The sequence below is a fragment of the Gouania willdenowi genome, chromosome 6 (assembly GCF_900634775.1).
Source record: "Gouania willdenowi chromosome 6, fGouWil2.1, whole genome shotgun sequence".
Taxonomy (NCBI): domain Eukaryota; kingdom Metazoa; phylum Chordata; class Actinopteri; order Blenniiformes; family Gobiesocidae; genus Gouania; species Gouania willdenowi.
In genome coordinates, this window is record NC_041049.1 from 22053865 (window position 1) to 22069526 (window position 15662).

The 15662-nt window shown below is 37.4% G+C and overlaps 1 protein-coding gene across 2 annotated transcripts in view; it reads left to right on the forward strand.

Annotated features, from left to right (window-relative positions):
• slc13a4 (solute carrier family 13 member 4) overlaps positions 1–15662 on the forward strand; it is a 40692-nt gene that overhangs the window by 10999 nt on the left and 14031 nt on the right. For both annotated transcript variants that reach the window (XM_028451333.1, XM_028451334.1), the window contains exons 2-5: positions 3680–3808; positions 11231–11367; positions 13860–14035; positions 14662–14722. In XM_028451333.1, coding sequence (XP_028307134.1) covers positions 3680–3808; positions 11231–11367; positions 13860–14035; positions 14662–14722 — 503 coding nt within the window. The remainder of the gene's footprint in view (positions 1–3679; positions 3809–11230; positions 11368–13859; positions 14036–14661; positions 14723–15662) is intronic.

Here is a 15662-nt window from a genome sequence, read left to right on the forward strand (position 1 = left end):
TTTAATGAGTTTTTGTTGTTGGATGCGTGTGTTTTGTATATTTCTGTTGTCACTTAATACATTTTTACTCTTACTTTGTGAATATTTGTCGTCGTCTTCTGTATTTTTGTTGTCCTTTTGTGTATTTTTTATTTTTACGTCATTTTATGCCTTTACTTTGGGGACCAAACAAAATTAGACTGAGGGCTGCATGTGGCCCCTGGGCCACCAGTTGCCCATGACTAATACTTCATACATTATAGTCACAGCTTTAGTCATTCTGCTTTTGTTTGCATTTTGTTTTGTTTTTGTTTTTGTGTGGTGAAAACGTTGATGAAAATGATCAGTCAACAAAGTTTTCACTGATTAAAATATGTTACATGTGCCAACGTAAGCTGCATATAGTCATTTATTAGCCTAATGTGTTTTTCTACCATATTCATTTGCTGGATAATCCCTCATTTTTACACTAAATGTGTCCTTAAAGCTAAAATGGATGTCGGTCTGTATCAGCGTCTGCTGCTTTTCCACGTGTCAGTATAAAGTCTGATCCTCACTGAGGTCAAACCTACACAGGCAGATGAAGTCTCTGTGTGGAAACTAATCTTGGATAACGTCACGTCAATAGTCAGTGATCAAAAAGTGCTTATGTGAGTGTTTCCTCTCTCCCTTTCTCTCATTGTATCTTCTCCTACCTTCACATTGCATTGTTGACAGTGTGATTGACGGGTCAACAGTCCACGTTTTTTGATTGGCTGTAATCTTGTTGCCGTGAGTGATCAGCTGCTAATTTACCTATTCCCTCTGTAAACAGATGGAATGTGTTCCAGTTTGTCTTTGATTATTTCTGTTCCTGGCTTAATCCAGCAGCTCTGCCTGGAAATGCTTCTTTCTCTCCTGCCAAGTTAAATCCACAGAAAAGTGTCCAAGAAAGGATACACGTGCTGTTCATACAGATGACCGTCCCATATTGGTTATATCACTGCATTCACTGATAAACCAGTTGTTTTGCTGGGATAAACATCTATACAATTCCAGCCCTTGACGGCTTGTTGTCAGATGTCTGAATTAAATAGATGTGTTTTCTTAGTATGGTTGAGCAGCCATGTGTTGTAGCAAGGGCTGGGCGATATGGACCTAAAATTGATATATGGCGATATACAATTTAAATCTCAATACTTTTAACTCAATAAAGTATTACCAGAAAAAACAACTCTAGGTGAATTATTCTGATGCAAAATGCCACACAAGCATATTATCTAACGGCAGCACAACATGTGAAACTTTTGGCTTTTTCTCCCCTAAGGGACAGCACGTGTGAGTGAGTTCTGTGGGGTGTGGATTGTTTAGGCTAAGGTCAGCGTTAGGACACACTCAGAAATCCATCTAACTGTGCATTTCATGCTGTTCTGAGAAGTAGTGAAACCATACAGCGACTCCTAAAATGAGTATTTTAATACAAAATAAACTATAAAATGAAAATATATTGATATAGACGATATAGTAATTTTCTATATCGCCAAAAAAGAAAACTCTACACATCTTAAATCTCAATATATTGCCCAGGCCTAATCTGTTTGGTTCTAGTTGCTATGTCCCAGATCAGCTAGTTTTATGTTGGATTGGATTTGTTGCTTCTGTTGTTACAGTGAAATTTACGGTTACCTCGTCTTTGACTTGAAAACACACTCTGCGGTGATAAATGATGAAGACCAGACAGGAGAGATGATGAAGTAATAAAAAATTATTTAATCTAAACTAGATTAAAAGGTACAAAGCGGGATAGATAAAGAGGTGGTCTCCTCTGGCCAGAGGAGAAGCGCGAAGAAGAGAGACCAAAAGTTCCTTTCACACACATTTGTACCCCACGGTCTCACCTCCCCCCTTCCACAGACAACAAAGAAGAGACCGGGGGGGAAGGTCAGTCTGCTGGAGGTGACACCTCCGATGTCGGGGTGAAAGTTAGATGTGTGTGTGTATGTGATGTATGTGTGTGTGCATGTGATGTCTGGGGTGGGTTTGGACGTGCTCTGGCCTTGGAGATTAAACTGGGGCCAACTGACATTCCTTCAGAGAAGCTGTATTATGGAAGTATGGGTCCACTGACTTTGCAGGAAAAGGAAAAGACATCAGACAGGCGTGGAAAGTTACAAATTGCGGTATTAAGTTGAATGAGATCAAAAAGCAAATATATGAGTATACATAATTAATCAATTTTGCCACCACACTGTCATTGAAAAATAGAAAAACCATGACTTTGTGTTTAAATATCTCTGGTTTTATGTGACATTATTTAAAGTCGGAAACGTTTTGATGTTTGAGCAGATCTACGCTAACATCCTGCAGAGGATTTGTTGTTAGTTTAGCCTTCCTCCCCTCTGTGTTATTCATAGGATTGACCAACCTGTTTCTAGTCAGACTTTATAGTGAATGTTCTTACGTAAAAGTGCTCGATCTGCATGTGGCAGTGGCTGTAAATTCTTTGATTCCTGTGGAGAGCAGAAAGCAAAGCTTAAATCAGATTAAACATTTACCAAAAGTGTTGTTACAGTGTGATCCTGACATTAAAACCTACAATCATAATTGTTACTGACATAATTTGGTTCAAAACAGTGATGAGGAAATTGTGTTGAGTGACTTTTCATCAGGACTTAACAAAGGTCACAAGGTCCGTCTTTAGTTTTTAAGGTTCAGGGGCCTGTAACTAAGCCTGCTGGGGTTGCAACATTTATTATTATATAATCATAACCAGATTAATGCAATATCCATACGTGTTTGTGTGCATGTGTGCTGTTAGGAAGAAAGATTAGAAGTACATGCTTCACACCTCTGTGACATAAACATACGACTCAGACTAAAGTCAAACATAAGTCTGATCAAGATCTCCAGCCTTACACAAATCTGCTTAGCTCAGACATTTTTTTATTTAGTCTATCTAACAATGGCTGGTCTAAACAAAAAAAATATACCCAAGTTAGGGCTGTTAGGGTTAGGGGTGTCCCGATCCGATATCGCTCTGATATCAGCCTGAAAACGAATATCGGATTGAAATTTCTGAATTTCCTATTTATTTTTTTTACAATTAATTTTTTATTTATTTTATGCAATTGTAGAATACTGTATGTTAAAGGTTAAAATGTATGTAACCAATTGGTTAATAATAAATGACTCATAATAAATAAATCTCATACTCTACTGTCTGTTTGAGTAACATCACTTGATCATCAAGTCTTTTCTAACATTCCACACTTTTATTAAAGAAAGAAAAAAGAAAAAAAAAAGTAATAACAGTATGTATGATTCATGCTGATATCGGATCAATATCGGTATCGGCCGATACGCAAGGCTGCAATATTGGTATCGTATCGGAAATGAAAAAGTTGTATTGCTATGGAACAGATGAGCACAGATGCTGAGACTGTGTGAACCCTATTGTCATCCAGCCTGTTTGGAGGCTGGACACAAGGAAAATAAACATGCATGCACATGGTAATAAATCATTTTCATTTATCATGTTATTAATTGATTTATTGATTATCATTCCGTACAATAAAGTCCTTCACTGATTTCTTTTACACAAGTTCCTTATGTGGGTAAATGAGAAGCTAAAGCTCCGTCAGCTACACGTTGTGTCATAAACGTGTCTGTTTATGATTGTGTGTGTCTGCTAACGTGTGTGTGTGTGTGTTGTGCTCTGCAGGAGGCATGCTGTGCATACGTGCTGATGGTGACTGCAGTCTACTGGGTGTCAGAGGCTGTTCCTTTAGGTGCTGCAGCTCTGGTTCCTGCCTTCCTTTACCCACTCTTTGGAGTGCTCAAATCCAGTGAGGTGAGTTTGTTTCAATGTTTTCCAAAACCTAAATGACACAAATTGATATAATCATATTTGTTGACTAAATGATTTGATTAACTGATAAATTAGAGCTTAAGAATTTTACCATAGATTAGCGTAATTACATTCTTCATCATGTCAGCAGGTGGCAGTATTTTGCACACCTCTGTACTGGTTTGTAAAATGTTTAATAATAATAATGCACTGGATTTTATATAGTGCTTTGTCATAGACACTCAAAGCGCTTTAGGGCATTATTCTTTCACTCCACGTTTAGTGGTGGTAAGCTGGGGCAAAACTGACAGAAGCAAGGCTGCCATAGTGTGCCATCAGCCCCTCTGACCACCACCAACACTCACTCACACACTACATTCATACTAGGCAATGTGGGTCAAGTGCCTTGCCCAAGGACACATTGACAGATACCACTGGAGTGACTGTCCCCCACTGTGGCACCTGGAATTCTCAGTGGTCTCCCATCAACTACTAACCAGGCCCAGACCTGCTTAGCTTCTGAACTCTAACGGGGTCGGGCAATGACAGACTGGTGTGGCCTATGACCTTAATAACATGCCGCAGGAATGTTTAAAATGACTTTGCTGAAAACAACAATTTGATAATATTAGCAGTGGTTTAATTGTTCCTGTACGCTCACCATTGCGTCTATTTTAAACCTTTAAATAGCTGCTGTGCTGCTTATCAGAGCACATCAGCCTTCACAGTGCGATGTAGGTATCAAATGTGTCCGGGCATCCAAATTAGTCCAGGGTGCGTCTCCATCCGGTCGGCATAGGTTGAAAGGTTGAAACCCTGCTATTTAAAAATATTTACAAGTTAATGCTTTGAGTCAATTCTGATTGATTCTGGTGTTATCTTATTTTCTGTTTGGTCAATGTTGTGTATTGTGTTTTAATCCGTTTTTTTTTAAATTAAAAATTAAAAACACCACAAAACAGTCACATATTTAAATGTGTAGAATTAAAATATTTAATAAACATCGTATGGTTGGTTTTCATTCAAATATCACGTCCCAGCAGCTCTGTCGTAAAGATTGTGAGTGAAGGAAGTGACGTAGGGTTAGAGTGTGGGTCACTTCCTTACAACAATGAAAAACTAAACAGAACACAAGATAAAAACAATAAAAAATCGGAATTCACTCAAAATATAAATTTTGAATTATTTTTAAATAGCAGGGTTCACATTTGGTACCTACACCGAGCGCACGTTTACTACTTCATCTTGCTGCAAGATTCTTGCAGAGACTTTGTTACCCATACTGCCCTGAGCTTTATGAAAGAAGTGCGCACGCGTCGTTTAAGGCAATAAACATGTGAGTCCACCCAAAAGCGTGTGTGGAACCGGAAATGTAACAGTGTTCTCATTTGGATTATTTAAATTCTATATACATAAAAAACCTTCTCAATTTGATCATAAGTAAAGATATGAGCCAAGTTTGTCCCTTTCATTTTGGGTCTTGGGGATCACGCTGCACGGGGAGAGGAAGGGCGTCTATCGGGTGGAGGTTGTGCACGTACATGCACGTGGAAATTGACCGTTTTTTTTAAATATTGACTCATGCAAAAGAGAGTACCGTCACCTTTTTTGAGCCACTTAAGGCAATGCCTATTAGACACTACGGTACACAGCAGGTCTGTATATCTTTAATTGTCAGTATTTAAGTTTACTGATTTATTCATTCATTTTGATGCCTCCAATGATAAAATGCAAGCACTGCTTTACATGGAATCTCTCATCTTGTAACTGAGATACATTTCTTACTGTTTGCCTTGCAACTCTAAAAAAAAAATTAAGACCCAAATTTGGTTCCTGGATGTGGCAGGAATGCTTACTTGTATAAAAAAATATTTTAGGTGATATCATCTGATTCAAAGTGAGAGGATTTTTTTTTCTTTTCTTATTAATAAACATAGTTCATTGTAGAATTGCTCATTCTTGTTTATTTTAAAGTCTCGGATAATTTACACATCACAAAACTCTACCTGCTTTACATTTAGGTTAATTCAAATTTGAGTTGTTCACAGCAGTCTGACTTTAATGTGTTAAACCACTTGATATACTGTTTTGTAATTAATCATTTAAGCAGGATTTATACACTTATCAATTAATACTTAGCCAGTGGAAGTGAACCAAAGAGTGACTGGAAGTATTAGAAGGAGTTATATTCTGCAACGGATTAACAGCAACACAACCACGAATGTTAAGATATCCGGTTGTGTGTGTGTGTGTGTGTGTGTGTGTGTGTGTGTGTGTGTGTGTGTGTGTGTGTGTGTGGGTGTGTGTGTGTGTGTGTGTGTTTGTGTGTGTGTGTGTGTGTGTGGGTGTGTGTGTGTGTGTGGGTGTGGGGGGGTGTGTGTGTGTGGGCGTGTGCGCGTGTGTGCGTGCGCGCGTGCGCGTGTAATTTCTGTAAATGCAAACAAACAGTAAATACAGATCAAAAAGAACTTGGTGAAGTGTTTACAGTACAGTGAAACAGAGATTTTTTAGTTTTATTTACCTCAATATTTCAGACCATCATATTGGGTTTTTTAACCAGAAAAAAAACAAACTTAATAAATATACAAGTTTAGATGAAAATGTTTAGTTCTGCCTTCATTTAGTCATGAGTGATTGGACAAAAACAACAACAACAACAACAATTAGTTTAAAATGTATGTTTGATTATTATTTGACAGATACTTCCAGGTTTATTTAAACCACATCATCTTTAAGATGTTTACTACGGAAGCCCTAGAGGGCCATGCTTTCATATGTATAGATCACTGCATCAGGACTTCAGTAAAGTTAGAAAGACCCAAATAATGTCTCATTCTAACTGTTATGAGATCAATGAGCCACGAGCTCATCGTCAATACGATTATTGATCATTTCAGCAGGAAATATCGCATTGTTTCCTATGAGCAGCTGACGCTGACACGTTGCCCAGGGAACGTCAACAAAGTGCAACCACCGACACAATAAATACTGAATATTCAGTATGTCTGTAATCATGCATAGCAACGTGACCAAATTTACTGTGGACGTTGATGCACTTTATTTAGTCACACTACAGCTCTTATTTAGCTAAAAAAAAAACCTTTTGTATATTTTTGATTATATGTATATTTTATTGATTAGTTTTTGTTATTTTTATCTTTTTCAAAAATACATTTACAAAATGAGAGGAAAAACACTTAGATTATTGTTATTTAAATATTATCATGAGATCTCAAGAAAATGAAGTTGTTATCACGGGAAAACGGAGGAAATAAAATGTATGAAAGTATGGCTCTTTAGGGCTTCCGTAGTTTGCATTGCGGAGGGGGGGGGGGGGGGTCAGACTGATTTGCTCACAAATATTGCGTTGATCAACCAACCTCAATGTTTCTGAGATGACTTTATGAGCTTGTTTGTGTATTTCTTTTTTTTTTGTGTATTTCTTTTTTTTTTTTGTGATACATTTTTTATTAGGTATATTTCGTTTTCTGTTGCAAGGGCAGAGGAGAAAAATAAATAAAACGTCCTTTCCCGATATCAAAGGAACACATCAAAGCACTCAAATCAAGTCATCAAATTTCAGTTTCATAACCATAACATCAGAAAATAACATCAATCCGACTGGGGAAAAGTTTAGCTTTGTCTTTCTGGGATGTGGGCATCTGCAAAGTGCTTTTTTTTTTTTTTTTTTTTTTTAAATAAGTTCATAGCAGGCGTGTAACACGTGTCGCCCAGTAAGAACTCAACAAACCAAAACTCAAAATGAACAGAAATCTTCCGGAATCCAAACAGAGAAGAACACAAACAATGTGAGAGGGAGCGAGACACTAGATATCAGGCAACAAACACTCCTTAATTAGTGAGGGAGGGATAACCAGGACATGAGCAACACCTGAGTGGAAACAGAAAGGGGCCTAATCACACTCTGAGCTCATTCAGACTCACTACACAGGAATCCTAAAACCATGGCGAGAAAATGACTGTAAAACCTGCCCCAGATACCAATACAAACACATTCACACAGGCTTTGTTTCCTCAGTAAGTCTCCTTTACGGAACATACAACCCAAGTCTACTTTATCTCAGAGCTTTTCAATCCAATTCCCAGCTTATAATAGCTCTGACTGACGGATAGCACTGCTGACAAACACCACAATACATTAATAACAGGTCATATATCAGATGTGAAACAGTGAGGATAGCCAAGCATGTGCTTCATCCTGTTTGTTCTCCCTACAGCTGATAAAAATCAGATCAACACTGTACCATGTGCATTTTAGTTCATCATAAAACAAGCATCTTTGGAGTGATTCAACTTGTATTTAATCTTCATTTGATTAACAGTCCTTTACCTAATTTTTACGTTTTCTTTTCTCTTTCTTTCTTTAGTGTATATTATTTTTATTTGTAATATTTCTCGAGCCTCTGTAACACAAGTCATTTCCCCCTGGGGTAAATAAAGTATTTCTGATTCAAAAAGTGCACTGCGAACGCAGACCAAGCCTAACCATTTCATCTATGACATAACAAGAAAAATATAAAATACAATTTTTATTTTATTGTCTCTGAAAGACAATAAATTAAAAAGTGTCCTATGAACAGTGACACTATTTTAGTGCAACATTTCTGTAAATAAGTGTCAACATACCAATGTAAATGAATAAGTATCTCCAATAGTGCTTTCTGTAAACAAAAAATAGGGTCTTTCTTACCAGTGACACCATTATAGTGCAATATTCCAGTAAACAATATAGTGGTTCCTTCAACAAAATGTCTATGAAGACCTATCTGCACATTTTAGTTAAAAAGCAGAAAAGGTGTTGAAAAAAAAAAAAAAAAAATCGATACTTAGCGCGAGCATAATCGCCGTATCGGGATATTGTCACACTCCCACAAGTAACCAAAGTAAATCAAAAGCCAACTGAAAACAATAATAATAATTTAAAAAAAACAACCCAGCAACTGTGAGAGTCTTACTTTATTAAGATAAAAAATAATTATTATGAAAAATATCAGTGTACATGTTTAATGTCAGTAAAAGGAGGGATCTAAGTGTAAAACCACTACAGACCACAGACCAGATTTCAGGCACTACTTTAACTCAGTGGTTCCCCTTTGTTTCGCCCACTGGCAACATGAATTGTCACCCTAAAGTGGCCTCAAGCAGCACACCAAGACACGTCTTACCAAAACCAGGGGGCTATTTATTTACAACAAGTACAAACAGGGTTACACAGAACCCAAAGGAAAAGAACATAAGTTTCAGCCAACTCAGCTAAATGAAAGGGTCTATAACTAAACGAATCACTAGAGCGTGTGACATGATGTCAAGCTCTCTCAACTCTGTTAGAAGGACGGACAGACGCGCTTGATGCTGATTGGACCGAGGTTAGGATGACCCGCCCATCTGACCCTCTCTGGCAACGTCATCTTTAGTCTTTTATAGCCGACCTCCACCGAAGCTCAGCCAGTCCAGCGCGGACCTGCTTCCTACGGAGGACAAAACCTGCCAAAATAAAATGAAATAAATAAATAAATGTGGGCGGGGAAAAAAACAAAACAAAAAATTTAAAATTAAATACAAATAAATAAACATACAAAAGGTAAAACAGAAATACAAATATAGATATGCCTTTAAATAAATAAAAGGATTTTTTTTTTTTTATTCAATAGAGATTGATATATAAATGTAGAAATAAAAAAGAAAATACAAATATGATTTTAATTTTCTTTTCTTTTTTTTTTTACTTTTTATTCATTTATCATTTATTTTATACATATAAAAATATTTTTTTTCTTGTTTTGTTTTTATTATTTTTACTTTTATTCATTTATTTTTTAATTCTGGCAGGTTTGGGTCGCAACAACACCATCGTGCAGTTAATGGAAAGACACGCCCACAGCGCACAGAAAAATATACAGAACATAAAACATGACATATGACAGCGGTCATAGAATAAAAATATTTCTTATTGAAAAAGGTAAAAATTGTGACTATTCTTCTTCAAACCTCATAAAAAAATGCAATCACATATTTTAGAACAGCAACGATAAAGTTCGTTGAGTGTAAATAATGTTTCTTCTTCTATTTTAATGCTCAGCGAGGCCATTCTTGCCCACCCCCACCCCCATCCCACTCCTCGCGCCCCCCAGTTTGCGAACGACTGCTTTAACTAATGCTACTGATTACATGAATGAGCTGATCACCAGAACACTATTAACTGTTTAGAGAAGATGAAGACAAAAAATCAATTCAATTCATTAATGTTAACCTTTAGTGAAAAATGTTGAATGTCAAACATCTTTCGTCTATTTGCTTTTTATTCTTCAAAAATATTTTCTTTCCAATTACAAACACCTTCTCTTTCCTTTATTCCCTTTAGCATTACATAAAAAGTGAGCCACATGCCTCATGTGACCAAAGCGCATTGACAAACAGTGACAAAGCTGCCTGTTAATATTCTCATAAGCCTCTTGCAGAGGTGTTCCATAAATAATGCCAACAGAGAGCTTTGTGAAACATTTTCACTCTATTATGGTTCTACTGACCCCCTCCGCCCCCACCCCCACCCTCTGGTTTCTATGAAATGCTTTAATGATTCAAATATATAGTTACAAAAATAATCATCCTTTTTCTGTCACTCATATATTAAATATCACATCAATGATCAATGATTCTTAATCCTAAAAACATTTTTTAGATTCAATAATAAGGACCAAATCATCTACGTACTGTGTATGGTATACAGTATACAAAGCAATTTTTCTGGTGTCAAATATTTTTTTTTCCTTTCAGACACTTTTTGTCGATTGAAAAGTTCTTTTTGATGGTATTTTTTATTTTTATTTTTTTGCAAAACACCTTTTGATTGTACAATAAAGACACAAATCTGTCTTTATATCTTTGCTATGTCAGTTATTTTTATCCTAAACAGATTTTAAGTTGGAATAATGTTTGGCAATTTTTTTATAAAATGCCAGTTATGGTCACCTTCCTGGACATTTATTAGAAAGTGTGTATGGAAAATGGATTAATATATCCACCTAACCTGTAATCAGCCCAACTTAAAGTGTGGAAGTGAAGAAAACAATATTTTTCACTCAGGGTATGAGAGCCCTTCATTGTTTTGCTTTGATGTTAATCCTCAAAAACACATGAAACAGAGCAGAGGAAGTAAAGAGTGGTGTGTTTTAGGTGAGAGGTTAGTCATTAATGCTTATACAATGCAGACGGTCATGAACCCTGTGGTTGGGATTCAGAGCAGATTAAGGGAAACAAATGGCAAACTGTAAATGTTGATCCAAATTAGAGGCAGGAGCATGTGGGAAAAGAAACACCACCACCACCACCACCACCACCATGCTCCATCACTGCCCACTGTTTTGAATTTGTTTAAAACTGATAGAAATGCATGTGTGTTTTCAGGTAGCAGCAGAATACTTTAAAGACACCACGCTGCTGCTGATGGGAGTCATCTGCCTGGCTGCTTCTATTGAGAAGTGGAACCTGCACAAACGCATCGCACTGCGCATGGTGATGATTGCAGGGGCAAAACCTGGAATGTGAGCTTGACACTCTCTTCTTTATAATTACATTAAAGCAAAGGTGCAGATTTTAGAGAGAGAAAGAAGAAAATAGCAGGGGTTAAATGATGGAACTGCCTAAAGGATGAAAGAAAACATAAACCAGTTTAAAAATCTTTTTAAATCATATATCGTTAGTAAGTATAGCAAAGAAGAGCAACAATTTATAAAATATATTTATACAAATAATAAATAATAAAAGGTTTTTATTCATGTATATATTGCCACTCTAAATTTAATTGATGAATTTTGTGTCATAAAAATGAAATAGTATAATATTCATATTATATACATGTCATACATTCATGTGTATGTATGTATATGTGTGTACATATAATAATAATAATAATTATAATATCGCATCAATTTTATAAAGCGCTTTTTTGAACACTCAAAATCACTTTACAGAATTAAGGCATTATTCTTTCACTCTACACTTAGTGGTGGTAAGCTACTGTTGTAGCCACAGCTGCCCTGGGTCAGACTGGCAGAAGTGAGGCTGCCAAAGTGCGCCATCGGCCCCTCCAACCACCACCAACACTCACTCACACACTACATTCAAACTTACGGTTTGATGTGAATGTATAAACTATATACAGTGCCTTGCGAAAGTATTCGGCCCCCTTGAACTTTTCGACCTTTTGCCACATTTCAGCCTTCAAACATAAAGATATAAAACTGTAATTTTCTGTGAAGAATCAAGAACAAGTGGGACACAATCATGAAGTGAAACGAAATTTATTGGATATTTCAAACATTTTTAACAAATAAAAAACTGAAAAATTGGGCGTGCAAAATTATTCAGCCCCTTTACTTTCAGTGCAGCAAACTCTCTCCAAAAGTTCAGTGAGGATCTCTGAATGATCCAATGTTGACCTAAATGACTAATGATGATAAATAGAATCAACCTGTGTGTAATCAAGTCTCCGTATAAATGCACCTGCTCTGTGATAGTCTCAGAGGTCAGTTTAAAGTGCAGAGAGCCTCATGAAGACCAAGGAACACACCAGGCAGGTCCGAGATACTGTTGTGGAGTTTAAAGTTTAAAGTTTAAAGTTTAAGTTTAAAGCTGGATTTGGATACAAACATCCCAAGGAGCACTGTGCAAGCGATAATATTGAAATGGAAGGAGTATCAGACCACTGCAAATCTACAAAGACTCGGCCGTCCCTCTAAACTTTCAGCTCATACAAGGAGAAAACTGATCAGAGATGGGCCAAGAGGCCCATGATCACTCTGGATGAACTGCAGAAATGTACAGCTGAGGTGGGAGACTCTGTCCACAGGACAACAATCAGTCGTATACTGCACAACTCTGGCCTTTATGGAAGAGTGGCAAGAAGAAAGCCATTTCTTAAAGATATCCATAAAAAGTGTCGTTTAAAGTTTGCCACAAGCCACCTGGGAGACACACCAAACATGTGGAAGAAGGTGCTCTGGTCGGACGAAACCAAAATAGAACTTTTTGGCAACAATGCAAAATGTTATGTTTGGCGTAAACGCAACACAGCTCATCACCCTGAACACACCATCCCCACTGTCAAACATGGTGGTGGCAGCATCATGGTTTGGGCCTGCTTTTCTTCAGCAGGGACTGGGAAGATGGTTAAAATTGATGGGAAGATGGATGGCGCCAAATACAGGACCATTCTGGAAGAAAACCTGATGGAGTCTGCAAAAGACCTGAGACTGGGACGGAGATTTGTCTTCCAACAAGACAATGATCCAAAACATAAAGCAAAATCTACAATGGAGTGGTTCACAAATCAACATATCCAGGTGTTAGAATGGCCAAGTCAAAGTCCAGACCTGAATCCAATCGAGAATCTGTGGAAACAACTGAAAACTGCTGTTCACAAACGCTGTCCATCCAACGTCACTGAGCTCGAGCTGTTTTGCAAGGAGGAATGGGCAAATATTCCAGTCTCTCAATGTGCAAAACTGATAGAAACAAACCCCAAGCGACTTACAGCAGTTATCGCAGCAAAAGGTGGCGCTACAAAGTATTAACTTAAGGGGGCTGAATAATTTTGCACGCCCAATTTTTCAGTTTTTTATTTGTTAAAAATGTTTGAAATATCCAATAAATTTCGTTTCACTTCATGATTGTGTCCCACTTGTTGTTGATTCTTCACAAAAAATTACTTTTATATCTTTAAGTTTGAAGCCTGAAATGTGGCAAAAGGTCGAAAAGTTCAAGGGGGCCGAATACTTTCGCAAGGCACTGTATATAAAACTTGTGCAGAATATATACAGTAATCTAAGTTAAATATTTTTGTGTGTGATATGATGTAGAGAACCTTGTTTTGGTTTGTTATGATGGGGTAGGTGTGTATAAGCTTTGCTTCAACCTACACACTTTCGGCCGAAGAATTACACAATTGAGTGTTTGTTCTCTACTTTTTTGTTTGTTTGTGAAGACTATATATCTACTCCTTTAACGCACACTTTGGTTTGTTTGTGCGTTCCAGGTTAGTGCTGGGCTTCATGTGCTGCACAGTGTTTCTGTCCATGTGGCTCAGCAACACGTCCACCACAGCCATGGTGATGCCCATTGCTGAGGCCGTTCTGCAGCAGCTCATCTGCACAGGCCTGGCCGACAGCCTCGAGGACTCGGAATCTGCAGAGGCCACTGAGGATGACAGCGGTACGATAGATGACAGAGGGTCCTTTAACTATTACAACTTTAAGGCAAAGCTGCTATTGAAACATATATTGGATAGGCGATATATCGCGATATTACGTCGCGCGATTCTCGGATCGATTAAAAATACATCCATATTGATTTTTTTTACATTATTTTTACCAGGAAAGTCTTTTTTCAATAAAATCTAAAAATAAAGTACAAACTTCCTGCATTTATTTGCTGTTCTAGGCATAGACCTCTGTTAAGTTGCACTAAAGTCATGTTGGTTTAAAAGCCACTGGCAGATTGTATGTTGTTTTTTTTTAAGTGGTTGGCACATGTTAAAGCCAATGTTTTGAGTGTAAAATATGCCAATAAAATATATTTCATACATAATGTTCTCATGAAGGTGTACTCATTTACAGATTAGTTGTTTCTTAAGTCATAGATAAAAAAAAAAAAAAAAAATCGCCTTATATTTTAATATCTGCATAAATCGTATCGTATCGTGACCTATGTATTGGGATACGAATCGTACCGCCAGATGCTCGGCAATACACACCTTAATATTGGAATATTTTCTCACTCGCAGTCAAAACTCTTTCATGTTTATTTGAAGTGATACTGACGTAATGCTTTGTTTTCAGCTGAATCCAACAAAGAAGATAAGCTGAAAAATAATCATCTAGAGCTGCTGTACAACGACAGGTGAGTGTTTATATTTAAGCAATATCACACTCGAGGTTGTGCTGTTGTGCTGAAATATCAGCACTGGTGTGATTCAGTCGTAGATAAAACATTTCATTCAGAAGTTGTTCTCATCCACTACTGATGCCATTGTGACCCCAAAAAGACTGCCAGAGTGACATTTTGGGTGTTGTGCCAAAACAAATGGCAGATGTTGATATTAGAGCTAGATTGATGTGTAGCCCTCCCTCTAACTCCAGTTCTCCACAAGACTCCGCTGGTGAAAACTTTTTTTTGGGATAGTAATGCTGCACTCGTTATGTCGTTGAGTGACTTTTGCCGTTTTTGAAACACGAGTATGCGAGTTAAGAGCACTTTAACCAAACTCCTGCGTCGACATCTTTCTATTTTGATTCGGAGCTATGCTAATAGCGGTAGCCCGGCTAGTTCCTCTCCCCGCAACTGTGCATGCGCCAGTTTTGCTTCGGTGGTTCTGCTTCTGCCAACACTGCCTCATGATTGATTCGAACCATTTTGGTTCATATTCAAAAGGCAAAGGCGGGAACAGCACAGGTTGGATTCTGGTGTCTGTGAACACCAGGAGAATCCATCTTGCAGGCAAGGTTATGATATTATGGCTTTCTGCCAAAACACCCAAACACAGCCAAAATTTCACGGGGAACACCATAAACAAACCAGAACAAAGTAGCGTGAAGCATAAACTATCTTGTCTGGCAAAGAAACAGAAGAAATCACAGTAAAAATGCAGTAAAAACACTTCCTACAGAAGCTTTTCTGCTTCGACCCCATCTTTGCAATCCTGTACCAGACTTCAAATTCCAAAATGGAACGCAAAAATCTTTTCCGAAATTCAAGTCACATGACCATTTTTCAACATACCCAATGTTTGTGATGGAGGCGAATAAAATCTTGCGAGCGGTCATTTGATTCATTGAGTAAA